The sequence below is a fragment of the Balaenoptera ricei genome, chromosome 17 (assembly GCF_028023285.1).
Source record: "Balaenoptera ricei isolate mBalRic1 chromosome 17, mBalRic1.hap2, whole genome shotgun sequence".
Lineage (NCBI taxonomy): Eukaryota > Metazoa > Chordata > Mammalia > Artiodactyla > Balaenopteridae > Balaenoptera > Balaenoptera ricei.
Genome location: NC_082655.1, coordinates 39,923,451 through 39,951,082, shown reverse-complemented (window position 1 = coordinate 39,951,082; position 27,632 = coordinate 39,923,451). Strand labels below are relative to the sequence as shown.

Sequence of the window (27,632 nt, the reverse complement as noted above, 5' to 3'; positions counted from 1 at the left end):
TAAATAGATTTTCGGGGAGTTGGGGGGGTTGGAGAATTTCCATGGCCAAAGTTTGAAAGTCCTGGATCAAGCAGAGTTCAACAGGACTCTTTATTACAGTTCTTCTCAGGACCTTTATTGTGTGTGAATCACAAGGGGGGCTGAGGGGAGGCACAGCATGGCCAACACTCTCAATGACCACACACTTTGAAGCCCAGACTTGGAAGTGAACCCCTGCTCCCCACTTCTGAGCTGTCTGTCTTTGGACAAGCCTCAGTTCCTTGGTCGGCAGTGGAGATCGTTGAGATGATTAAATGTGCCAGTGCTTATAAAAACACTTAGTACAGAATGCCTGGCACATAATAAACACTTAACCGTTAGCTACAGCTAATCCTTTTGAACCCCAGGCTGACTGGCTCTGATAGCTTCATGTTGTAGGACATTACAGTGCAATAGTAAGAATTAAGTGGCAAAAGTTTTGGGCTCTAGTTTGGCCACCAGCTAGACTGGGTGATTTTAAGTGACTTTGCCACTGTGGCGTTCTGTGTCTTCACTTTTGAAATAAATAGGTCACCTGGATACCTGTGGTATCCAGTCAAGCTCTAAGATTATATGTTCCTTTGGGCTCTACCTCAGCCAGAATTGGCAAGTTCATCTTAAGGGCAAGTGTATCATCTCTGTGGGACTATGTGGGAGAAAATTTTAACTGTTATTTCTTTTACAGTGTGTGTTAGCTAGTAATAAAATAGTTTATTAAGTCACCTCTGGAAAAATAAGCTAAAGTTACAGCTAGTTTGGTGCTTTGTAATCACCATAAAAGTTAATATACATTTGAGTCTAAGTCAGGACTGGATGTGCCTTTATCCTAAAACTAAGAGACACCATCCAGGTGTTTGTTATCTAAGATGTGATTTAGAATGTCATAACAGGCCACCTGAATATTTAATTTTTATGTCCAAAGGATAATTTTCTGAAGCTTGGGTCTGGGAGTGGTATCCATAAATAGTTAGGTTTTCTACTTTCTGACTTTGTTATCAACCTAAGTTTCCACCATAAGGTGAATTTAACACCGACTGCTTTGAGCTTTAATTATCTTGACCACTGTTTATCGGTTGCACTAGTTTAAGGCATTTAGAGGACATTCATCTAGTAGATAAGGCAGTGTATCTTTCAAGGAAGACCTCTAATTTCTAAATAACAGATTTCCACCCTGGCAGTTTGAAACATGATATTTGTTCGATGTCAGCTTTACCTCTCAAGAAAAAACCAACAAGTACATTTGTTCAGTTGCCATCCCACGATTTTCTTTGCTGAGAACGTGGGCAGGTTTGTGGTATTGCTTACTAAAATCGAGATTAGTGCACTTGTGGTCTTCCAGGCACTGGGTCAGCATTTTCTCTGTTCATTTTTATTACGAACACCATGTGTGTTTGGGCCGAACCGTTTTGTCAGAATATTAGTTTTCACCATTCTCAAGTATGTGAGGCCTAGATCACCATTGTTTTCCTCAATTTTCTGTGCTTAGAGGAGTTTATTTCCTCTTAGGGGTTTTGTATAAAGGAAATTGGTGTCACCAGGTCTCCGAGTGGAGTTTTTTTGTCATGGAGCCCAGGGTTTGGGTGGAGGAAGTGGCAGCAGCTGACACTGGAAATGCAGGTGAGGTCCTATGGTATTCTTTCAAGGAAAAGGCATTTTTCTTTCATCCTATAGGTGATAGGGAGCCACTAAAGGGTTTTTTTCAGCAGGGGAGCAATGTGGTCATATTTAAGAATGGTCCCTCAGCAGAGAGTGGATTCAAAGACAACGTCTTGAGGGGTGGCCTCTGTAATGGTCTGGACCCAGCATGATGAGGTTACTGCAGTTCGAAGGCTAGAAAAGAAGGGATGGAGTTGGGAGACAAACGTGGATCTTGCCTGCCTTCCAGGCATGTGGGGATCCAGCACTCAGGCAGTGGGCCTTCTCCTCCGGGGGGAGCTGCTTCCTCTATGACGGCAACTTAGTGCTCAGTTTCCATGGTTGATCCTCCATTTTGTCCTGCAGTCAGTTTTCCTCCTCGTTGTACCCAGTTGCTCTCTACAACTTCCGTTTGCTCTCCTGCATGCATGTCTTGCATCAGCCAAGGGGGGAAAGGTCTGAAAGACCAGCTTTGTTTTTCTTCCAACTTGTACTCTGAGCCCTGTTAGCCAACAGTATTGGCGCTGCCTCGTGGAGATGGCTGGTCCCAAATGAAACAAATTCATTAGGAAATCCTACCGTCAGGCTGCATCTCCACACCCTGGGCTGTGCCTCTGCCCATTTCCTCCTGGTTCCTTTCATCCAGTGGCTCTGTCTCATCGAACACGAGAGCGTTCAGTGTGTCTTGGGGTTTTCTGCTTAGTGAGGCACATCGCAGTTGGCTGGTGTAGAAGCAGTAGTCTTGAGTCACCCCTTCTCTTGGCTTTCTAGAGATGCACATCTTGCCCCCAGGGAATGTCAATGCAGAATTCATTTCCCTCTCCGGGCATGTTAACTGCAGCAATCCTTTCCACAGACTGTGGAGGCTTCACCAAAGGAATTGTCATGTTTGTGAAGGTATTTTTTGTTTAAAAGGAAGGACAGTGGAGGTGTTTCTTTGAGCATTATCTGCTACCGAGTGAAAAGGAATCTGCTTAAATTGGACTCTATAGAAGGATGGATATTGGTAATTCCTCTTAGGTGCTTGGTGCCCCTGATGTCAGAGCAGGAGTTGACTTTTAGTGTGAGGTCATCATTATTTGCACCACACCGGATGCTGGAGGAACAAATACTTTTAACTGCCTTTGAGCACATTAAACATCCCGTCAGCCGCAGGACCACCCTGGAGCCCCGCAGAGCCCGAGGGCAAGCCAGCTTCTGTACATGCATCCTGACCCCAAGTCTTATAGTAATTCAGGTCTGACAGCTTCTTCGTAAGGAGCCGGTTGTCCTGCAGAAGTGAGTTGCTTGTCAAGCCACCCCGTGTGGTTGAACTGTGCGGTGGCCAGAATCCTCTGGGAGTCGTTTTTGGCCCATCTGCCTGTGAGTGTGACAGACATGTCCGTCCAACAACTGGGTCACCTAATGAATAGAAATTCAGTTTACAAGGAGGGATTAAATATCTTCGTGTGGCCGGTGCCGCCTCAAAAATTCTTTGACAGAGCCAGGAGGAAAAAGGCATTCAGTGTTAAGAAAAGGCAAATGGGTTTCTGCTTTTAAGACTCAAGGTCACTTAAGCCAGGTGCCATGCCATGTGTGTGGGAGGTTTGGGGCCAGTGATCTCCCAGGCTTCATATGGAAAGATTTCAACTTTAGGGGTCTTGTGACATGTGTTATCTCTGAAGCCTGAGTCAAAGGCCAATTTGTTTTAGGTAATCTCAACTGGCAAATATTTATTGAGTCCCCATGCAGTCTTAGAGGCCCGGGGAGCACACACAGGGCATTGAGGCCCTGCCTTCTCCAAGTGTGCTCTGCTGAGGGGCAACAATTTAAAATAACACTGAGGGCTTCCCTGGTGGCGCAGTGGTTGAGAATCCGCCTGCCAATGCGGGGGACACGGGTTCAAGCCCTGGTCCGGGAAGATCCCACGTGCCGCGGAGCAACAAAACCTGTGCGCCGCAACTACTGAGCCTGTCCTCTAGAGCCCGTGCGCCACAACTACTGAGCCCGCGTGCCACAACTACTGAAGCCCGCGTGCCTAGAGCCCCTGCTCCCAACAAGAGAAGCCACCGCAATGAGAAGCCCGCGCACCACAACGAAGAGTAGCCCCCGCTCGCCACAACTAGAGAAAGCCCACGCACAGCAACGAACACCCAACGCAGCCCAAAAAATAAAATAAATAAAATTAAAAACCGTATATATAAATAGCACTGAGAGTTTGTCTTAAACTGTTCATAGACTACAAAATCCAAAATAGTCGTTTGTAACGAGGGGACATGGAAGGACTGGAGAAGTCAGAGCCTGTTTTGTAGACAGGATTTGAGAGAAAGAACGACAGGGTCCTGCAGGTGAAGTTCACAGGACAAAGTTTAATACAAGCAGGACAACAAACGAAACAGCCCAAGCAGTGTTTACTGAGCATGTACTATACGCCAGATACATGATTGTGGGGAGTTGGGGTGGACTGAAGATGTATGAGGTGCCGTCCTCGCCCTCAAAGGAGCTGATTGCATACTGTGGCTCAGTGACGCTGATGGCGGGGCTGTGGGAACCAGGGCTCCTGATACGGTCGGTTCACAAGCTTGGGAAAACACCGGAGGCCTGGACTGGGGAGAGCCTTGGAGACCCGTGTCACGCAGAATGGCCTCAGAGGGCGGAGTTAAGCTCTGACTGTTCTAGTAGGAAAACTCCAGCACACTCTTGGCTCAGGGTGGTCACTCAGCGCCGCAGGCCAGGCCACTGGGAAACCAGTCCCTGATTGAAGTCTCAGTTCTCAGAATGTGCCGACGTGGCCGCTCACACAGAGTGGGCGCCCATACCTTCCCGTCAGTTGTCCCTGACGCCTGGAGAGCGCGGACTCGGGTTTAGGACACTTCAGCCTCTCCAGCCAGGGAAGACGGTGTTGCTGTGATGGGGGGGGCGGGGCCAGCATCCTCCTAGGAAGGTTCCAGTCGCAGTGACAGCTGGAACAGAAGGCTTTAAAGGAAATCTAATGAAAGCCTCTGTAGTGAGGGAAACATTTTTTTGTCATTCCTATTAGGAAGAGACATTCCATTTGATTTTTAAAAATAGGACAATAATGAGTGTTGCCTTTTTCCAAACACAGATGTTGTTTAGAAGCTGACAGATTGCTGTATTTGTTTCTGGGCTTTCATGAGATACTGGTGGTAAAATATCAATTTACTGAAACCATTTAAGAAAAAATTATACATCTACTCGGCCTCCAATTCATGCGAGTTGCTCTCTTGGTAGGATTAGGTTGAATTGTAATACTAAAATTCTTACCGAAGAGCTGAGAAGCTGCGGACCTGGTCGACTTAGTGAATGATCCCTCTCCGTATTCGGTGTGTGATTTGCTGTTACCAAGTGCCAGGAATATAAAAAGAATGTGCTCCTGTGGGTTTCTCTGCATTTGTCATTAAGGCTCTGTTAAGCCCGTGAGCCCCAGACGCAGCTCACGGTGGGCTGTCGCCCTGGTCCATGAGCCTCGCAGGCCCTGCTCCTCGAGGGGTGTGGTGCTGGCATCTGCATGCGTCTGGGCTGCGGCAGGAAGCCCTGTGACAGCCTGCCCGCCACCACGAGCTTCTGAGTGTGGCCAGGCCTGCAAACATCCAAGGGGCCTTGACAGATCCCTGGGTGGTGATTTTGCCCAAGCACCCTAATACATCCCCAAGAAAGCCTTAAATGATTTGAATGTCTTGTAGCTTTTCCAGTAAAGGAGCCTCACGGTGACTTTGTGACAGCAGGAATGCCTGAGATGGTTGCAACTAGCACTGGGGCCCTGGAACTCAGACAGGTTTAGTGGGATGTAAGGAGATAAGCCCGTGATAGGTGCCTTGGCCTCTGAGCCATCTTCATGTTACTGAGTTAGGTTCTGTAGGCTTACCTCGGGGGCATTTGTCTGTGGTCAGCCCTTGACGTAATATGAGTTGTCAGGGTGTCCTAAGGAGGGGTAGGGTCAGAAATGTGGGTTCCAAGGAACAGGGGAGAGGGACGGGTAGTCGCCGAGGTGTAAACCTGCACAGTGAGTTGAATAAGCTCACTTCCTAATTTCTCACCATCCTGAATCCCTTCTTTCTCCTTTCTCAGCGGGCAGAGCTGACGTCTGATAAAGACATGTACCTTGACAACAGCTCCATTGAAGAAGCTTCAGGAGTGTATCCTATTGATGACGATGATTATGCTTCTGCATCAGGCTCGGGTAAGGCAGGCTACGTCCACGCTCACCTCTGTTCTCTGTGCTTGTGCAAGCACGTGTGCGCGCACACGCACACACACACACACACACACACACACACACACACACTAGTGGAAATTACTTCGAGGAGACAGGCAGTTATGCACGATGGTTAAGAGTATGCTCTGTGGGGTCACAGCATCTGGGTGTGAATTCTAGCTCCCCGCCACTTGAGCTGTGAGATCTTGGGAATGTATTTAAGTTGGCTGAACCTCAGTTTCCTCATTTATAGACTGGAAGGTAATAATAGTCCCTCCCACATAGGTTTGTCGTGAGGTTTAAGGGGTTGACACATCTGTAGCTCTTAGAGTATGCTGCTTGGCATGTAGTCAGTGTTCTGTCAACATTAGCTTTTAATTTTATTATTGAGGCTTTCAGAGCGATGTCATGGAAACCACCCTTAAAGAGATCCCTGAGACACTGGTTTCATACAGCTGCCAACCCTACCTTAAAGATTATAGGTGAGACCAAGAAGAGTTATACTTTCTTACTCCTAGTGTATTGCTCAAACGTAGGAGGGAGAACGTAGTAGCCAGGTAAAATGATTGTACAGTGATATCCTCAACTCCAGTGGTGTATCAGTTATCTATCACCGCAGTAATGACTCGTAACAAACCACCCCGAAGTGTAGTGGCTAAAAACAACAGTCATTTTATTTAGCTCATTACTCTGCAGGGTGGCAATTTAGGCTGGCCTGACTGGGCTCCCTCACATGTCAATGGTCAGTTGCAGGTTGGGTTTGCAGCTTTGCTGATCTTTCTGGGTTCTGTCATATCTCTGGGGCAATGGGGCAGACTTGGCTCTGGTCATGCGGTCTCTCATCCTCCAGAAGGCCAGCCATTTGTCCACAGGGAGGAGGCAGAGATCCCAAGACAGCAAGCAAGAGTGAGCAAAATCTTTTGAAGCCAAGGCTTAGAACTGGCACAATTTCACTGCCATATTTGATGGGTCAGAGCCAGTTATAAGGCCAGGCCAGAGTCTGCCTCTTAATGAAAAGAGCTGCAGGGCCACATTGCAGAGGATGTGGATACAAGGGGGAATAAAGGATTTGGCCATTTTTGCAGTCTACCATACCTGAGAAGTGTTTCACCTGTGCCCGGATTGGCCCCCAGGTAGCAGAGAAAGAAGAGCTTGTGCATATGTTAATGATCCAGTCAGGAACTCGAAGTCAGCAGCATGCTAGGCAAGTCTTATCCAGGATCTTCCTTGATTTGAGTTTTCATTTTATGTTCAACATTTGGTAAAAGTTACGCTGAATGTAGATGTCTCACAATCAGATCAGCCTGGGCTTCAGAATGACCCAGAGGAAATTAAAATCAGTTGTGTCTTTGGGCGAGCTCTAGCTACATAAGAGTGAGCATTTTAGGTTGGAAAACAGCAAGTCTGAGAAAGACAAGAGAGGTGGTGTCTGACCTAGTAACAATGAGCTTACAATGCAGTCCTCATGTAAAAATAGCCCTAGTTATTCTGGGGAAAGTGGTATATAACGCACACGCAGGATGAGTGTGAAAAGTTGTCCTCCATAGCCCACAACTCTATTAATACCGTTCACTCATGGCACCTCTTTTTTTTCGTTAGCACCTCAAAAGTGCTTTGTAACTGTCTTCTTCAAAATGTCCCAGGAAATAATAAATATGGATACAATTTGGTCCCCATTTCACAGATCTTAGAATCTAAGAGTTGTTAGAGATTTGTGGAGGTTGTCCAAGTCATTTTGCTGATTTCTGCCAAGATTGTCCCTAAGTTTAATATAAAGGACACAGGTTCAGTCCTGCTCCTCTGGCAGCACCTCCCCTCCCCCACTCCCCCTATCCAGGTGAAAGGGGATTGGAGTGGATCATTTGAAATCCTGAACCACTCATCAGATGGATCGAGCTGAGGCTTAAATGTGGGCCCACATTGCTTCTGCCTTGGCTCCAGCCTTAGGCAGATCATTGCTACAAAGAAGTGTATCATTCTGGGGCTTCCCTGGTGGCACAGTGATTAAGAATCTGCCTGCCAGTGCAGGGGACACGGGTTCGAGCCCTGGTCCGGTAAGATCCCACCCACATGCCGCGGAACAACTAAGCCTGTGCGCCGCAACTACTGAGCCTGCGCTCTAGAGTCCATGAGCCCGTGTGCTGCAACTACTGAAGCCCGTGCGTCTAGAGCCTGTGCTCCGCAGCAACAGAAGCCATCGCAATGAGAAGCCCGTGTACCGCAACGAAGAGTAGCCCCCGCTCACCGCAACTAGAGAAAGCCCACGCGCAGCAACGAAAACCCAACGCAGCCAAAAATAAAATAAATTTAAAAAATAAATTAATTAAAAAAAAAAAAAAGAAGCGTATCATTCTGGATTTTGGAAACCTCCTTGCATTGCACTGGGGATGTTGATTTTCAGCTTAAAGGTAATAAAAGCTGTAACTAAAATTTGTAAAGCCCTTACTGCATGTCAGGCACTGTTCCTAGTCTTATAACAGCTCTGTAAAGACAGATTGTATTATCTCTGTTTTTCACATGAAAAAACCTGAGGCTCAGGGGGATTGAATAACTTGCCTCAGATCACACTGTTGGAAAGAAATGGAGCTGGGATAGGGGCCAGGGAGTTGGGCTTGAGAGTGTGTTCTCTTTCACTCCTTTGCTCTACTGCCTCCTTGTGTCTTAAAACTCTACTCCAGAATGAGGAGACCCTGCCTAGCTGATGCCCAGTCCCAGCTGGAGACTGGGATCCCCCGGGTTTTGTTCCCTCTGTCCTCACTCCCGTATGCTATCCAGTGGAAGGGCAAAGGGACTGGAGGAAAATGGCCAAAGGCCTAGAGGGTGCTTCCCACCTGAGAAGATGGTACCAGACTATATATGTGCACTCAGGGGTGGGCATTGGCAGACATGAAAACTTCAACCATTCACTTAAATGATTCATGGGCATTCACTGTGGACCAGATACTAGGCCATGTTCTTGGGACACAGATGAAAAACTAGGTCCTTGTCCTCAAGGAACCAAGAGTCTGATGAGAAAAATGTAGAAATGAGAAAAAAATAATTGTTATACCATGTCATGGGTGATATAACATAAGAAGGTGCTGTACAACAAAAATGTAAGAGTTAAATGCAGAGTTCTGGTTAAAGATGGCAGATTGAACACACATACCTTTCAATATGCAACTAAACCAACAATAAAGGAATTGGGCCTAAACTCACAAGGACAAACAAAACAGTACAGGAGACAAAGGCCACAATGTTTTGAAAGCTGGGAAGCAGATGGGCTAGTAGTAACAGACTTGGCAGACGTGAGAAAGCTGAGTTAGCCAGTAGTGGGGGTGGGGAGAGCCAAGAGGCAACCACTTTACACAGTAGAATCCCCGTAGGGCCCCAGAATTCATGGCACTAGATGGAGCGTGAAAATGGTACTAAACTCAGGATGATTGGTTGAAAGTCTGTTCAAGATGCAGGTAGATTCCCTAATTCCTTCCCACCATAATGCAGCAAAGGGACTGATGCGCCCAACCTCAGGAGAAAACTGGAGGTTTATTATCTGGGGAAGATAAAACAGAGGGTCTTTGGACTGGGAGTGTACCAGGCACAGATGGGGCAAGGGACCCCACACTGAAAACAGGAAATACAAGTTCTTAGATGAAGAGTTATTTAATGCGGAGATATTCCCAGTTGTCTTCTCCCAGTCATTCCTGGAACACTGACGGGCTGGCCTTTACCCTCTCTAGGAAATTGGACCAACTCAAAGGAAACAACTCCAAGATACTGGCATTGGCAATTTCTCCAACAAAACACACAAGTCTATCTAATTGATGATGCTCACATTTGACAGACCTCTCCTGTGTGCTCAGAGCTTCTAGTCAGCTTCTCAGCCTTTCCTTCTTAAATACAAGAAGACAACCAAGGCTCCCCAGACATTTACAGGAGAACTTGTAACTTCTGAAAGATAGAGATCTTCCCACACCCCCGAATGGTAAGAGAACAGAAACTCACAGCGAGAAGAGAACTTACAGAAAAACTTATTACAGTTGGAGAGATAAGACTCTTTAACGTTGAAACAAGAAGAGGATACTTTGAAAAAGGACCATTCTGAGAGTGGAAGAGTCCTTGGAGGGTGGAACTGTCATCTAAGAGATGAAAAACTCATTAGGAGATGAGATGATATGCAGATATTTATTCAATTCATTCCACAACTATTTAATAATGACCCATAACACGGGGGAACAGACACCATTCTAGGTGCTAGGAACACTTCAGTAAATAAAATCTAATGATGCTTTCTCTGGTGGTGGAATAATTTTATTTATTCCTTCCTGTATTTCTGTTTCCCAATATCATCCATGAAAAATGTATTTTTTAAAAACATGTATTCTTTTTATAAGTAGAAGAAAATGTTATTTTTCAAAAAAGAAGAAACTTAGTGAACAGTGGAAACGTAGAGAAAGAAACAGTTCCACGATGGATGGAAAGAGGATGACACTGATTCTGGGCGTAAAAGTGTAAGCAGGAGTTTCCCAGGTGGAAACGAGCTTTGGGCTCTGGGCTAGGATGTCTCAGGCAAAGCGGGCTGAAAGGGGGTCCCCAGATTTCTGGTTTGGGCAAGAGGGTCAATCTTTTTCATAAAGATAATAAATGCAGTGGAAGAGCCCCTGAGGTGGGTCACTCACCTGTCTCTAATTTAAGAAGTGCCAACTTGAGGGAATTTTCTACTTTACAAAACCTCTTCTCTCACAACAAATTCTCCACACTCCTAATTTGGCAGTTCGTATTTGTAACTCTTGTGAACCAAGGGAGTCTCGAAAGCCCTTAATTGAAAATTTTTCATTTCTCATTGAATTTTTTTTGTAAGAAGCAAATCAATCATATTATGTATAAAACTTTGATGGAAAATCAGGGAGACTGATATGAAAGAGCAGTGTATTTGGAGCCATCATTATTTTTTTTTTTTTTGGAGCCATCATTATTAATGACTTACATTTATGTAACATTTTATGTATACAGAATGCTTTCAAATATACATATTATGTTTGCATCTCTGAGACTTAGTTGTTGTTATCCCCATTTTACAGGTGAAGAAACTGACTCAAGCATTATTTGCCCAAGGTCACAGAGATAATAGATGCCAGAATCAGTACTAAGTTTGTTTAATGCCAAATCCAATATTTATTCCAATAGACCCTCCCCTCACCATTTCTCCTCTGTATAATGAGTGTACGTGCCAGAGGCAGTCGATATATTAAAATATTTTTAAAATGAGCCTTATTCATAGCTTTGCACTATTCCCAGTATCTTACCTCTTGCTTTTTGAACCGCCTGTTATTGTAACATGCTTCTGTGAGGAATTTGGGGCTATTCATCATTTGTTCCTGTCCGAGGAAGCAGGTTAGTTTGAGTTACAGACTTTGAGTTTTTTTTCAGTTGTTACAAATTTGACGAATGGTCAGCTTAAAAAGAATGTTATAGTCTGAAGTCCGGGAGACTGATTTCTCCAGCTCTGTGTTTCTTTCTCAAGATTGCCTAGAGGCAGGACGGGAATAAAGATGCAGACGTAGGGGATGGACTTGAGGACACGGGGAGGGGGAAGGGGAAGCTGGGACAAAGTAACAAAGTGGCATGGACATATATACACTACCAAATGTAAAACAGATAGCTAGTGGGAAGCAGCCACATAGCACAGGGAGATGAGCTCGGTGCTTTGTGACCACCTAGAGGGGTGGGATAGGGAGGGTGGGAGGGAGACACAGGAGGGAGGGGATATGGGGATATATGTATATGTATAGCTGATTCACTTTGTTATACAGCAGAAACTAACACACCATTGTAAAGCAATTATACTCCAATAAAGATGTTAAAAAAAAAAGAATGTTATATTTGAATGTGAGAAATACTCAAATTCTTCTGATAAAAAAGCAAAACAAACAAACAAAAAAACATAGTGCCCAGCTGGCAGTCAGTGGTCAGTCCTTACTGCACAAATACTGGGTCAGAGTCTGCAGGTGTTGGGACTCTGTTAGGCACTTGGCGAACAATCCCTTGGCCATATGGAGCTTCAGTCTTGTAGGGGAAACTTCAGTCAATCATTACACAAACAAATGCATCATTACAAACTTTTGATAAATGCAATCTTAGGGTAAGAAAGGTGGTGTTAAAAAACCATTTAACGAGGACTCTACTCTAATATGGAAGGGAGGCCTTCTCCAAGCAATGATGTTTGTGCTGAGGTCTGGTGGTGGGTTAGGAATTAACTAGGCAAAGGCTTCTGGCTGAAGATCAGGGACCACAGCTGGCGCACAGGGGACAGCAGGGAAAATGATGCTGTAGGAAGCTGGAAAGGTAGGCCAGGGCTGGACCACACAAGGCTAGGTTGAGGCATTTTATATTCATCTTGAAATCAGTGGCGTGCCATTGTAATAGCTTTAAACAGGAGGATGATGGGGTCACAGCCAGTGTGTGGACAGTGGACTGAAAGGGAGCTGTTAGGAAGAAGGTAGGTACAGTGATTGATAGGAAGATTACAGTGGTTTGGATGAGGGCGGTGGCCCTGGAACCGTAGAAAGGTGTAAGAGTGGAGACATGATAAAAAGGTAAAATCCACAGAACTGGGTGATGGATTCAATGTGGTGGTAAGGAAGAGGGGAGGGGGCCAGAGCTGTGATTTATAGGAATGGAGGGTTCCATTCACTGCAACATAATATGGGGAGAAGACCAGGTTTGTAGAGGGGAGAGGCAAGGAGATCATGAGTTCTATTTTTTTTTTAATTTTATTGAAGTATAGTTGATTTACAATATTGTGTTAATTTCTGCTGTACAGCAAAGTGATTCAGTATATAATTAGATATACACACACACACACATGCTTTTTCAATATTCTTTTCCATTATAGTTTATCACAAGATATCGAATATAGCTCTCTGTGCTATACAGTAGGACCTTGTTGTTTATCCATTCTCTATATAATAGTTTGCATCTGCTAATCCCAAACTCCCAATCCGTCCCTCCCCAACCCCCCGTCCCTTGGCAACCACAAGTCTGTTCCGTGAGTTGTATTTTGAACATGATAGAGATGTATATAGCACCTTTGAGTCATTCAAGTGAAAATGCCAGGTAGGCCAGTGGATATGTAGGTCTACATTTCAGAGGAGTGGTAGAAGCTAATGATGTCAACTTAGGTTTCATTTGTCTTTACATGGTGATTGAAGCCATGGAGAAAGTGTGGAGTAAGAAGCAGCCTAGGGCTCAACCTTAAGGAGCTCTTCATATTTTGGGTCCAGGTAGAAGAGAATGAGCCTGCAAAGGAGACTTAGAAATAGCCAGAGAGGTGAGGGGAGAAAGCCAGGAAGTCAAAGCCATAGAAACCCAAAGGTAGTATATCAAGAAGGAGGTGAGAGTTGACAAGCGTCCAATGGCACTAGGAGGTTCAATTAGATGAGGACTCTGGAAAATGCCACTGGATATGGAACGTGGAGGGGAATGGTGACCTTAACAAAACAGTACCAGTAGTGTGGTGACAGGGAATACCTGACTAGGGGGAGTAGAGCACAGAGTGGAGTAGATGGTGAGGGAAGAGGCCGGTGAGTCTGCACACCACCATTAGAAACATCTGGTGGTAAAAAGGGGAGAGAGGGCAGCAGCTCACAGAGATAAAGGGTCAGTGTTCCTTTTTTGTTGTTGTTATGTTTTAAAATGGAAAATGTAGCACCTTTCAGCATAGAAGGGAAGAAATCTCTTGAGTGGGACAGACTGAACATGGAAGTTAAAAGAAGGGCTTCTTGAGAGCATTCAGGATAATAATAATATAGAAAAAAATGCCGGGCTCCCCACAGATCCACCTTGAAATCACTCTTCATTGCTATGAAGACTGCAGGAAGGTTTGTGCTAAGTTCTTGAGGAGCAGGTATTTTGAAAGAACATGGCTCTGTCATTGTCAGCCATAGACAATGTTGTCTGATACTGTAGAAATCTGTGTCCTGATTCGTGTGCTTAGGTCATCTTTGCTTATTTTGCCAGGAGCTGATGAGGACGGAGAGAGTCCAGAGCTGACCACGTCTCGACCCCTTCCAAAGCTTCCGTTCACTAGCGCTGCTCCGAGAGTGGAAACCACGACTCTGAACAAGATACAGAATAAGATCCCCGCTCAGACAAAGGTATATTTTGTTTTCCATTGCGTTCTCAGGTTATTGTAAATGTGCCTTTTTAAAAAATTGTACAGACTGTGCCTTTTAAGAGATGCCCTTTAAAACTGTGTAAGGACAAATGGTCTTTTCATTGTATCGTAAATGGCTCCTCCTTACTCTTTATGATCGTTTTGACATTTACCCACCTACTTGCTTTTTTGTTGTTGCTGTTAGATAGACTTTGTTTTTCAGAGCAGGTTTAGGTTCACAGGAAATAGAGCGGGAAGTACGGAGAGTTCCCACAGACTCCCACACAGGCAAAGCCTCCTCCCATCAACATCCTGTGCCAGAGGGGTTCACTTCTTACAACTGATGCACCTACACTGGCAGGTCATAGTCTCCCAGAGTCCAGAGTTTTACCTTAGGGTTCCCTCACGGTGATGTACATCCTGTCAGTTCTGACAAATATATAATGGGCATGTACCCACCATTACTGTAGCCTACAGAATAGTTTCACTGTCCTACAATGCTCTATACCCTACATATTCATCCCTCCTGCCCCAACCCCTAGAAACCAGTCACCTTTTTACTGCCTCCGTAGTTATGCCTTTCCAAAATGTTGCATAGTTAGAATCATGCAGTATGTAGCCTTTTCAGATGGGCTTCTCTCACTTAGTAACGTGCATTTACGGTTCTTCCACGTCTGTTCGTGGCTTGGTAGCTAATTCTACCTAGTGCTTTTATCACCCAGGCGTAGCTTATAAACAAATCTTTTTTACAGGGTACTCCTTCTTAAGGAACTCATAGCCCAGTTAAGAAGCAAAACCTTTTCAGTTTATTTGGCTTATGCTAAGAAAATTTGTTTTTATTTTGTAAAGAGTTTGTTCTGAGTTAAAACCATTGTGAACTTTTACATCTGCTGAAACAGGTTATGGACTAAGGAGGCTTCAGGTACTAGTCTCAATAAGTGTTTTCCCAGAGTTTTTTCAGGCCCACCTTCAGTGGTATGTAAACTCTGACCTCTTCCAATGATAACGATGAATGCGGGTACATCCCTATATTCATTTTGAGAGCTGACTTACTAAGAAATAAGGTCTTTGGCCTTAGAACAGAGCAAAGCTACTAGTTAATGGAAACTATGAGACCGATGATTTTGGCCTTATTAGCATGCTGCTGCAACTAGCTGACTACCCACTCCTAGGTAAGCTATTTAAGTTGGAAAATGCATATTAAAGTCTGAAGAAAGCCTAGGTTTCAAATCCTAGATCTGGTCAAGTTTCTTAGCTTCTCTGAGCCCATTCCTGATGGGGTTCTTGAGAAGATTAAATGTGAGGGCATGCAGCATGGCACCTGAGAGCCAGTAAGCATTTTGTAAGCCTTCATTGAATTTGGTTAGAGCAGGAGAGACCGAGGCAGTTCACCAAGTGAGCGTGTGAAGCGACAGCAGCAGGAGACTTTGCAGACGGCCTGGGGGTAGCGTGCTGCTTCTGAGAACTTGGAAACACAAGTGCCCCCTTTTGGAGCTCACCCGTCTGCTGGTTAGAAATGAGGTGCTGCTAAGCTTTAGCAGCAGACGGGCTGTGGAAGGCTGTGTCACGAAGGTAGGGACAGGCCTTCTCCCGAGTAAGGAGAACCCCTCTGCAGGCCGGAGCGCACGCAGGCTTCCCGCCCATTGATTCTCCTCCCCTTCCCAGAGTGCAGTTGCTCTTCCCCTCGCCCGCTGTCCTCCCGGTGCGTGTGCACGGGGTGGTGAGGGACACGGCTGGATGGGTTTCTGCAGATGTGGGGCAGCCGGGGCAGTCCTCTCCGGACTGGAGTGCTGTTTGTCGGATGGAGAAGGGTTCGTTACCGTTGGCAGTAGACTGACTTCACGGGCCAGGCAACAGGAAAGCAAGGAGAAGTTCTGAGCACCGAGGCAGACACAGCTGGCTCCGTGCACGGTAGCTGCTCCAGAAGTGGATTCAGTTCAGTGAGTGACAGGAAGAAGGGAGAAGAGGAGCGATGAAAAGTAACAGGTGCAGCTGAGGGTAGGTCATCCAGTGTGGCTGCTGAAAGATACATCTGGCTTTGTTTATTTGACCACTTGTCATAACGGAATCCCTTGAAGTCAGGAACCGTTAGGAGCCATTAGGACTCACGAGCGTGAGACAAGAAATTCAGTTTTGGCTTTTCATGGTGGAGTTTATCCTAAGCAAAACCTAGTTTGACGTAGAGCCCTCTGGTCAGTGGACAACAATGAATTGAAAATTGGTTTAAGTTTTTAAGAATTGGTTTTAGGGAAGTAATTGTGTCAGATTAAAATAAAGAAGATAGATGTTTGGCAGATGAGCTCAGAAATTAAGGACCCCCAAATCTTTTAATGTATTCCTGGTATCATTTGTGTTCGATGTAGTAATAATAAAAATTCATCCATTTGTGGGAGATTTACTGAGTGCTACTCATTGTGTCAAACACTTTTCAAGGTACTTATCATGATAATACTGATAATGAATAATATTAATACTGGTGATTAAATTTTCTATTTTGTCATTACATGGCACAGCTAAATTAAACATTGCCTCTAGGATACCATTAAAGTAGACTTTGCTTTTGAATGGGCGTCACTGTGGCATTAATGTCACTGTTATAGATATTCTGCCTAGTTTGTTATAAATTTATGTGACAGAATAAAAAGAACACAGTTGTTTGTTCAAGCAGAGCATTGCTCGTCATCTTTTACTTCCATCACATTTCCATGGCATCCAAACAACCAGACATGGATGTGACAGATCTTTAATTGGCTTAATTTAATTATCTCTGCTGCCTTTTCGTCCTTTCACTTTGTACATCTATACAGGAGTTAAGGTATTTCAGGTTAGTTCTATACTATTGAAAGAATTCTTATTAGTCAAACTCTTACTTTCATACAATAAAACTTTTAAATTTAAAGAGTGAATGTTCCATCCAGAGCACCTGGAAGTTTGTACACTGGTGGACCTTTCCTGTGAGTACGTGGTGGCCCCAGTTCTGTGGAGACCTCCTGTTCCCACACCCGCAGACCCCCTGAAATGCAAGCTCCTTCCTGGCTGCTAGATCAGAAGCCGAGTCAGAGGGAATGTCAACGCTCTCAAATGATTTTAGGGACTGAAAAAACCTGAGGGGACTCATGTGATCTGTCATAATAATGGGACAGAGATGATACGGATGAGTTAAATTCAGTCTCTAATGTCACAATAGCTACTTATTCTCACCTCATTCACCACCAGAACTTGCTTTCCTCTTTCTCTAGTCACATACCTGTGTATTAACCTATTTTTCTCTTCCCTTTCCTAACCCTTCCCTGACTGCTAATGCATAGTGAAAAGGCTCCTAGATTAGAACCCAGATAATTCGTTCTCTCATCTGTCAAGTTGTCTGTCCTTCTACCAGGTATCCAAATAGCGATGGGCTTTCTATGAGAAGAGTGTACTTTAGACTTGCAGAATACTCAGGAACCTGAGCGTGCCATTCATTGGACAGATATAGAAAATGAAGTCCAGAAAAGTGGTATGACTTGATCAGGACCACACAGGAGCTACTTGCAGAACCCAGGCCCCCTGAAGTTCTTTGTAATCCAGGGTTTGGTGAAGGCGTTGTAAGAGTGAATAAATAGAGGGGAGCATTACAGATGAAGCCTGGGGGCTGCTCCCCACAGATTGGTAGCAGGCAGAGCCCTGGGAGAACACTTGGAGAGAATGCCAACAAGGAAGCTGTCATCACAGTGCCCTGTATAGCAAAAAGATGATAAAGGAGTGAGGAGAATTGGGGCAGTGCTATTGGGTTGGAGCAGCCAGAGGGGGATGGTGGCCTAAAGTCAGAAGGGTGGTGAGATCTTACGAAATGTCGACTAAAACAACCTACCCTTGTCATTAGGATTATTATGAACTCACTAACTATCCATTTTGCCTATACATGTGATGGGTGTTATATAAAACCATGAACAACGTGGGTCCACCATAGGACTCACCCACTGGTATGCACATCACACAAAGCAATTATTGCAGGTCTTTCCTAAACTCAGTGTTTGAAAAGAATGAACTTGGGAATGTGCTTATCTACTATTTCTTCTTTCCAGCACATTAAAAGAAAATCTTCATAATCTTTTTTTTTTTCCCCAGTCACCTGAAGAAATTGATAAGGAAAAAGTTCACCTCTCTGACTCAGAAAGGAAAATGGACCCAGCTGAAGAGGCTACAAATGTGTATACTGAGAAGCACTCAGACAATCTGTTTAAACGAACAGAAGTCCTGGCAGGTGAGTAGCCCAGTGGGGCTCAGGTGGCAGGTCCTTAAATAGGCCTGTGTTTGCCTAAGTGATATTCAGAGGTATCGGCAAAGCTTGCTGGATGTTACCTTAGTACTGAAAACCATGTTGAGCACCTGTCTCATTCCAGAGTGAGAGGCAAGAGTTAGGCAAATGTTGTCTTTATTTTCTGTCAGCTCCCTCAGCCTACCCCTTGGCCAGCCTTTTGGGCGGGGTGGGGAGAGGCAAGAAGAAGAAAGTTAAGGCCTGAGTTGGTCCAGAACAATGGGGCATCGGGGGGGTGGCAGAATATGAAAATCAATCAGTCTTGGTCCAAGTCATTCATCCTGATTTCAAAACAAATTTGAGAGAAGGAAAGGTTCTTTATGGGAAGGGCCATTGATATAGTGCCCAAGGTATTAAAGGATGTTGTCTCTAATCGTAACTTACTGATGAAAGTATTAACATTTGATTTTAAAGGGGAAGATTTGCAAGATTTTAGAACACTTAATCCTTTTTAAAAAATTTTTATTTTATTGAAGTATATTTGATTTACAATGTTGTGTTAGTTTCTGATGTACAGCAAGGCGATTCAGTTATACATATATATATAATAGTTGGCACCTGCTAATCCCAAACTCCCACTCCATCCCTCCCCCACTCCCCACCCCCCTTGGCAACCACAAATCTGTTCTCTATGTCTGTACAACACTTGATCCCTGAAAGAGGATAGTCCCAAATCCAAGACTAGAAAGGAAATTTGCATGCTTTTTTCATATTTATTTTCCTTTACAGAATTTAAGTCGATTATATCATGTTTTGTGTTTTCATTGAAAAAAGCAGTTAGAAGATTAGAGTACAAAATGTGAATACCGAAAAGACTCAAGAGTTTTAAAGTATGGACTTAGTTGAGGTCACAGCCAGATTTTTCTTATTGAGGCTTTTGGGGGATATTATTAATATCAATCAAAGAAAGTATTATACCTCCTGAGGAATGTCAGATTTGCATCATTACCTGGTTGCTTCATTGAATCCAGTTTGGGGGTTTTTAAATTAAGCTTTTTATGAAAGTGTAGATAGATTGGGCTTGACAGAGCTAATTTCTGCCACCCTTGAATCTCTTCTAAGAGTAATCTTCCTTCTGGTGTGTTTCAGCTGTCATTGCTGGCGGAGTGATCGGCTTTCTCTTTGCAATTTTCCTTATCCTGCTGTTGGTGTATCGCATGAGAAAGAAGGATGAAGGAAGTTATGACCTTGGAGAACGCAAGCCATCCAGTACTGCTTATCAGAAGGCACCTACTAAGGAGTTTTATGCGTGAAAACTCCCATTTAGTGTCTCTATTTATGAGATCACTGAACTTTTAAAAATAAAGCTTTGGCATAGAATAATGAAGATCTTTGTTTTTTTGTTTTTTTTTTTCATTAAAGAGCCATTCTGGCACTTTAATGATAAAATCCCATTGTATTTAAAACTTTTCATGTATTTCTTTAGAACAACATAAAATTCAAATTTAACATCTGCAGTGTTCTGTGAATAGCAGTGGCAAAATATTATGTTATAAAAACCCTCAATGTTCATGGAATCGGTTTAAACTTTTATGTGCAAATATGAAAAGATTGTTTTTATCCTACGGTTTGAAGATGAAAGCTGTTTCGTTTGAGTCTGCATGTCTCAGATTGACCTTACCAAGTTCGTCTTACTTCGTTAATTTATCTGTTGTTCCCCCTCTCCTCTGCTCGCCCCTCTTGTCCCCTTGAAAACAAAACAAAACTCTATGCCTTTTGTAGCTGTTACGGTGCAGTTTGTCTTTGGATATTTCAGATAATGGTAATTTAGTGTATATGTGATTTTCAAATATATAAACTTTAACCTCCACTTTGTATAAATTTTTAAGTGTCAGACTATCCGTTTTACACTTGCTTTGTTTTTCATTACCTGTAGCTTCAGGCAGATTTGCAACAGCAAATTAATGTGTAAAATTGGATTATCACCACAAAACTGTTTAGTCATGTCTATCAATCAGATCTTCTTTTGGGAGGATTTGAGTTACTGACAAGCCTCAGCAAACCCAAAGATGATAACAGTATTTTGAGAAGTTGCTGCAGATTCCTTTGGCCACTGTATTTGTTAATTTCTTGCAATTTGAAGGTACGAGTAGGGACTTAAGGAAAAAAATCAGTTTTTGTTCTTAAAAATGCATTTAAGTTGTAAACATCTTTTTAAGCCTTTGAAGTGCCTATGATTCTATGTAACTCGTCGCAGACTGGTGTTAATGAGTATATATAACAGTTAAAAAAAAAAGTTGGTATTTTATAAGCACAGACGATTCTAATGGTAACTTTTGTAGTCTTACGAATAGACGTAAATTGTAATTTGGGAACATAAAAACTACTGAATAAATCATGTGGCCTAATATTGAAAATGTCACTGTTATAAATTTTGTACATTTTCGATCAAATGTACACCTCCCCTTTGCTAACGACCGTCTGCTCTCAAGGATGTTGTGAGTTTGATTTCTGAGTGTTCCACAGTGTCTGTAAATCAAAAACCAAAGAGCTCATTGATAAGGCTGTTTATTACCAGATTCACTTCTGAATTGGCCAGAGGAAATCTGAATGTATCATCCTGTGTCTGTTTGAATGTAGATATCGAAAGGCCGCCAGAGAGGGAATTGTGACTTTTGCAACCTTTATGGAGATAGCTGATGGCAATATTGAGACGAATGCCTGCTCTTGCAAATAACTTTTAGGACTATAAATTCCCAAGGACTAAAGGGGGCTTTCCTGACATCGGTATCTATGGTTTAGTCCTGTAGATTGTTTTACCTTCGAAACTGTGCTCCAAATCTCTCCTGAAGCTTAACCGAAGAGGTCATAGATGGAATACCGTAGTTCACACTGTAGGGAAGAAGAGTCGGGCAGGGAGGCTCTGTGCATTAAAAGGCGGGCCTCACTGCTTAGGAATGCAATTGCCGGAAAGCAGCGATGCCTGAGGAATAGCTGGAAATATGAGAGTACCCTGTCTGGGGACTGCCTTCTAACTGAACATTTCCTTTTTCTATTTTACCACCAATTTTGTTTTAAACTGTGAGCAGCCAAAGTAGGAAGACAGCAAAAACAGCAACCTTTCCAACATGTAATTTACCTTTAATGAAGTATGAATCCTTCATTTAGAGAACATTCCCCGGAATTGCCACAGAACTCATTTAAAAAAAAATTTTTAATGCAGCACTTGGAACAGTGTTTATGTCAATTCTTAATGGCCTTAATTCTCAAATTCCTGTCCAGTCACTTGCACAATCAGTCCACTTTGGAGTGATTAAAAGGAAGTGATAGCACCTTCTTAAAGCTGCACAATGTCCCTCGGTTACGGAGGTTAAGAATGTAGTGGGTATACCTCTAACTGTGCAAAGCATAGCGAAATTCAGTTCGTAGAATAACAACTGCTTGGAATATCCATGCCAGGAAAAGGAGATTTCTGGCAAATATTTTGTCACTGCTGTAAAGCAAAATATTTGTTAAAGTGCCAAAATAAAGTCTGTCATGCTGAAAGTAAAAAAATCACTGTATAGACTGACATCCAGTTTTCTTCAACTGTACATTTTCTGCTTAGTTATTTTATTTTTAAGAGGCAGTAAATAGTACTATAAGAAGTGTTAGTAATGATGACCAAGTTCAGGAAAATTTTGGTAAAATATAAATATTAAAGCCAATGCGAAAATTTCCTGTTTCCTTAACCACATCTAAATGATTTCCTGCATGTGAATATGGCTTTGTTTGAGAGACTTGCAATATTCAAACTATCCCATTTTCAGCATGTGGGGGAAATGGTATGAACTCATTTTTTAAAAGTTTCACCTGCAAGTGCCTAGTACCTGAACTTCAGGATTAGGACATGGTTAATAACATTGAATTTCGTTTGGACAAGATTGCAGAAATTGCCATCTATTAACATCAAAAGTTAATAGTTTGAGATCAAATGTTTACTGAATTGATATTTGCTCTTTTTTTTGGCAAGTTAAACAAAATGCACTTGCTTACTGAGGATACAGCCTGTTTGTCTAGGGTCTAAGAGACTAAGCTAAATAAGTAGAACATAATTAATTTCTGGCTGCCCTAAAGAACCAAAGGGTGCTAGTTCCTGAAAGAACAGATGCAGTAATAACTTTGTAGTGTTTAAGAGTTTATCTCTTCAATATCTCAGACATTTTGAAACCTTAAGGAAAAATTTTAAGTGAGGAGCAAAAATATAAAACCTAAAAATATTGCAGGGTTAATTTTATAATCAGGATCTTCTTTACAGCTCTATTATAATTATATAATGGAATGCTAGGAAAAAATGTTTTAAAATATCTTTGGTTTAAAAAGGCAATGACGTTAAACAAAACAATCTCTAACTTGAGTTTTTATGTTCTGAGCCTCTGGCAGACAACAGTGAGACCCTAAGAGGTTTCCAAATAAAGGGGATCAAGCCAGCTGATAAATGGAGCTGTGTGAATTAAGAAATCGCTAAGGTTTTTTTCCATGCCGGTATTTTATGACCAGGATGAAATTGGAGGTTTGGTCATTTCTGGGGAATTAGATTTAGCTGGCATAGAAAACTTTAAAAAAGATAGAACGACTGTCTGCCAAGTAGCATTGGTAAAATAGTATCAAAATGAATTTTGTTCCACTCTGTCTCCTAACTCTGGGCGGCTTCACTCTCATGATTTTATGGTTCCAAGATTTCATTCCTTTTTGTTTATCTGCTGCATGTGGTCTTTAGCAGAGCTTTTTCTGACTAAGGAATCATGGTGACTTTGGGAAACTTGGTTTCCTGTGAATTGGGAAGGGTGTAACACAAGCAACTGTCCTAACCGGTAAATAGCAGAGTGAAGCTTTAGGCCTTGATGCTTCAGATGTGCTGAGTGCAAGACCCATTCATTCCAGTTGCCTTGGCAAACTAGCACATAAGCCACAAATGCTAGGTGCAAGGCACTGGAGGTTTAATCAACAGATACTTGCCTAGTGACTTGCACTGGGCTCTCTTCTAGAAGCTAGGTAAACAGAGATCCTGCTCTCGGGGGGTTTGGAGAGGGGTGCAGAGGGGAAACAAAATTAATGAATAAAACCAGCAAGTAGAAATGATCACTTGGTGGTATTTCCACGATGGCCCTGAAGCAGGCTGATGTAAGGGACTGAGGGACTCTTTCAGCCCAGATGGGCTAGGTATGCTGCGGTCACCATCTCAAAGCCTCAGCAACTTAAAACAGGGAAGATTGATTTCTTGCTCATGCCACGTGTCCGTAGGTTGGCAGAGAGTTCTGCCCTGAACGACCGTCATCCTAAGTCTGGGTCTCAGGCCAGTGGAGGAGCCATTACCTGGTACGCTGCCAGTCTCTGTGGACGAAGAAAAATCGTGGTGAAACACACAGTGGCTCGTAGGCTTCCACCCAGTGGTGACATATGTCACTTCCACCCACATTTCATTGGCCAAAGCAAGTCATGTGGCTACAACTAACTGCCCAGGCGCAGGGAAGTGCAGTCCTACTTTGTGCCCCTATGTAAGAGGGCTGAGAAGTGTAACTGCCTCCTAATTAGTCTTCCTTCGTCCACTTTTTGGCCCTTACATTTTATTTCCCACAAAGAAGCTAAGCTGATCTCTTTATGGTAAAAATTATTCATGTCACTCCCTTCAGTGGCTCCTAAAGCACTTAGAATGAAGTCCTGACTCCTTACACTTGCCCCCCAGGCCTTCAGGAACTGACCCCTGGACAATGCGTTGTAAGGAGACGGGGTGGGGAGTGGAGTACCATGGCCAGTTAGGATGTCATTATTGTTCCCTGTCAGAGAAATGCTGGTGGCTTGGCCTAAGGTGGTAATAGTGAAGGCACAGAAGACTGGAGAGGTACTGTTTGGGAGATGGAATCAGTGGGTCTTGCTAAAAGGTTGGAAGGAATAGGGAGTAAGAAAAGAAAGGAATCAAAGATCACCCATATTTCTGGCTGAGCTGGGTGATGCACATTCTGAGAAGGAGAATATCGGAGGGAGTTGGCTGGTAAAACAAGTTCCTTTTGAAGCTTGTTAAGTTAGAACTATTAGACACCCAAGTGGAGGTGTCAGGTGAACAACTGAATGTAAGAATCTGCAGCTCAGAGAAGAGGTCTGAGCTGGAGATGTTAATTTGGGAATAGTGTCCATCATTGCCTGTTGGCACTCTGATTCATTTCCCTCTCTTCCCTGCTCTGCTCTGGATTGAAGTTCGGGTGGGGGTGACCCATGCAAACTACATTTCCCAAGCTTCCCTGCCAACTGGCTCCTGGGAAAATCTGGCCAATGGAAGGTACTGGCAGAACACTGAAGGTCAGGAGGAATGGAAAAGCCAGCGTTCTTTCCCCTCTCCCTGCTTTGGGCAGCATCTGTAGCATTAATGAATCTCCTCTATGGTTTGAGATCCCACTGGTCTGACTCTCCTCCAAGTTCCCTGCTCCCACTGTTCCTAAACTCTCATAAACACCGCTGTGGCCCTTTTGTCTCTCCAGCCTCAGGGAGGGTCACAGCTTCCTACTGTTGCTCTTCTCTGGGTTATCTCACCCTCCCCGGTTTGCCCACACAGCTTTTCCAACATCTTTGTAACTAATTCCCTGGATAAATTCCTTCCATTGTGTTACCCGGCATGGGTTCTATTTTCCTTCCTGGACCCTGACTGATGACACAGGAGTGAACAGCATGTAGATGGTGTTAAAAGCCATGGGAATAAATGAGATCATCTGGAGAGGTGCACAGATAGAGAAGGACCGTGGCCCTGGGTCTGCCTGCTCGAACAGTCTTTCTTTGTAGATGAACCACTACCAGATTCACTCTTTAGCACTGTTCACAGGACTGGATTTTCGTTTTGGCAGATGCTTAGCAGAGAACACAATTTTTAATGGCCAGGGGGGGAAAATATCCCCATGAGGCTTGATAGAGAGCTCATTTTTGAGCACATTAATAAGCATGTTCAAGTATCCACTTCTACCAGGTCATTAACAACATACACTATGAACTGTTTTTAAAACTGAAAAAAGTAATTGGGAGGAAGAGTAAGAACTATTTGAATATTCAGGAAATATCTCTATCATCTGTGTTTCCAATAGGAAAATATCAGCAAACAAAACAGCAATTCTCCTACGTGTAGCCTTGTCCTGGGATCATTGAAAGCAGGATTTTGCCTCTTTAATTACATTCTGCTTAGGTAAATACCAGAGTAAGCTGGCGTGTCCTCTGCCCAGACCAATTTCAAGGAAAAGCAGTAAAGTTGGTACAAAATATAGATGGATTTGGCTCCATGTCAGACCCAGAACTTGGGGATTATGAAAAGTTTCCTCTTCTGATAACCTCGTATCTCAGTCCTTTCCTTTTTTTATTTTTTAGTATCTGTTACTCTTCTTTTTCGCATTTAGTTCACTTTTTCATGTGTAAAATAAAGATGATAACATACACCGTATGCCTTGTGGGAATTCAGTGAGGCACATTCAATGAGGTGATGCACCTAGAACAATATCTGGCGTCTGGTAGGACCTCAGTACAGGATCATTTATTCATTCCTTCACCAGCTGTTTCCTGGGCACTCACTATGTGCCAGGTACACAGTTCCAGCCCTGAGAATACAGGAGTCAACAAAACAACATCCTGGCTCTCAAGTAACTTACATTCCAGTGGGAAGAGACCGACCATGAATATGTAACGTATCAACAAGAAAGTGACATTTGAGCCGGGGGAAGGTGAGGAGGGATTGAGCCATGATAGGTGGGGTAGGAGGCCTGGGGAATGGGCAACATTCCAGGCCAAAGGAACAGTAAATACCAAGACCTTGAGTATAGCCAAGGAGCAAGTGAGCTAGAGACTAGAGTGATGGGCAGTCAGTGAAAGATCCACAGGCCAGATGGTACATGGATGGCCTTGTAGCTTTGTAATGGCCTTGGAGAGTTGTAGGATTTTGTGCCAAGGAGTGACATTAACTCACCTATGCTTACAATTCGCTCTCAAACCTTAGCACGCATCAGAATCGCCAGGAGCACTTGTTAAAACACAGATTTCTGGACCCTACCTCCAGAGTTTCTGATTCTATAGGTGAAGAGAACCCAAGAATTTGCATTTTCAACAACTTTCCCAGCAAGGACCCCACTTTGAGAACCACTGCTTCAGAAGGATTGCTTTGATTATTGTGTTGAGAATAGATTGGTTGTGGATGATGGATGTAGGGAAAAACACAAGCAGGAAGACTAGCAAGGCTGTTGCAGTCCTCCGGGAGAGAGATAACCACAGTGGATGGCAGTGGTGAGAAGAGATGTATTCTGGAGAGCCAAGGTGGCTGCAAAGTCTGGAAATCCAAGTGAATACATAATAAATGGTTTATTGACATTATATTATAATACCTGATCACATTATATGATTCATGCTCCCAGACTTTATGGCCACCCCATGTTTCGAATGTGTAGTCAACAGAAATTGCTAACAAAGCCTGGGTGATGCTCTTCTTCCAGATGGCCGCAAGCTCCTGACCCTTCCCTTCTTAGGATATCAAGAACCACGGTCATGATCCATTCCCCAATCAACCCCACTCCTTTCTTTTCAGTCCTGTAACCTTCAACATATACCTTGTTCCAGCCTTGTGTTACATACCTGCTTTTTCCTTCAGCTCTCTGTGTTGGGGACCTAGATCAGGTTTGATTTATTTTGCGGCTTCCCACCCACCCTGAGCACCTAGCCCAGTTCCTAGCATTGGATGATGGATGAATGCCCATATCATCAGATCTCTTACCAGCTCTTACTCAATTCCTCCCTGAAATTTAGTAAGGCCCCATATGTCTGGGGCATTCAGCCAAACCAAACCAAACCAAATAATCTATATCACGTCAAAAATCTAAACAGAATCCAAGCAACTAGGTATTCACAGATATTTGTTAAGACCCTGGGCTTGAACGTCGCCCACTTAAAACACAGAATCTGCTCTTGATGAGTTAATGGTTTTCTTGCAGATATATTTTATCATCTTGTAGATAAATATTTAGCATTTATACAGGGAGCTGATTAGTGTTTTCTTGCTTTGTTCTCTCAATATTTCCGTTATTGTGCCATATAATCACGAAGCTGGATCCATGCTGTCCTGAGATCAAAAACTACCCTTTTTATGACCCCCTCTCCCATTTATGTGAAGGAGGCTGGGCTGTAAACATGGTATGAAAAAAAATTCCTATATGCCATCTTGATTGCTAACATCTGTTCAAATTTCCATTCATAAATTTAAAATTCAGGCTTCTACAGCCATCTGTTTTCTTGCAACAATCCGAAAAGAAGAAAAGCCCAAGGCAGATGTGCAGGTGGGAGAGAAGGTTCTGCCTGGCTTGGCCAACTTTTCTGAGTTTTGCTTTGCTTTCTTTTACCTCCCCAGCAGAGGA

At 43.4% G+C, this 27,632-nt stretch overlaps 1 protein-coding gene across 1 annotated transcript in view; it reads left to right on the top strand.

Moving 5' to 3' along the window:
* The window catches only part of SDC2 (syndecan 2), a 108,792-nt gene extending 88,156 nt beyond the window's left edge, over positions 1-20,636 (top strand). Inside the window, exons 2-5 of the mRNA XM_059901912.1 lie at positions 5,722-5,833; positions 13,847-13,983; positions 18,090-18,225; positions 19,369-20,636. Coding sequence (XP_059757895.1) covers positions 5,722-5,833; positions 13,847-13,983; positions 18,090-18,225; positions 19,369-19,532 — 549 coding nt within the window. The 3' untranslated portion in view covers positions 19,533-20,636. The remainder of the gene's footprint in view (positions 1-5,721; positions 5,834-13,846; positions 13,984-18,089; positions 18,226-19,368) is intronic.
* Positions 20,637-27,632: the final 6,996 nt, after the last annotated feature.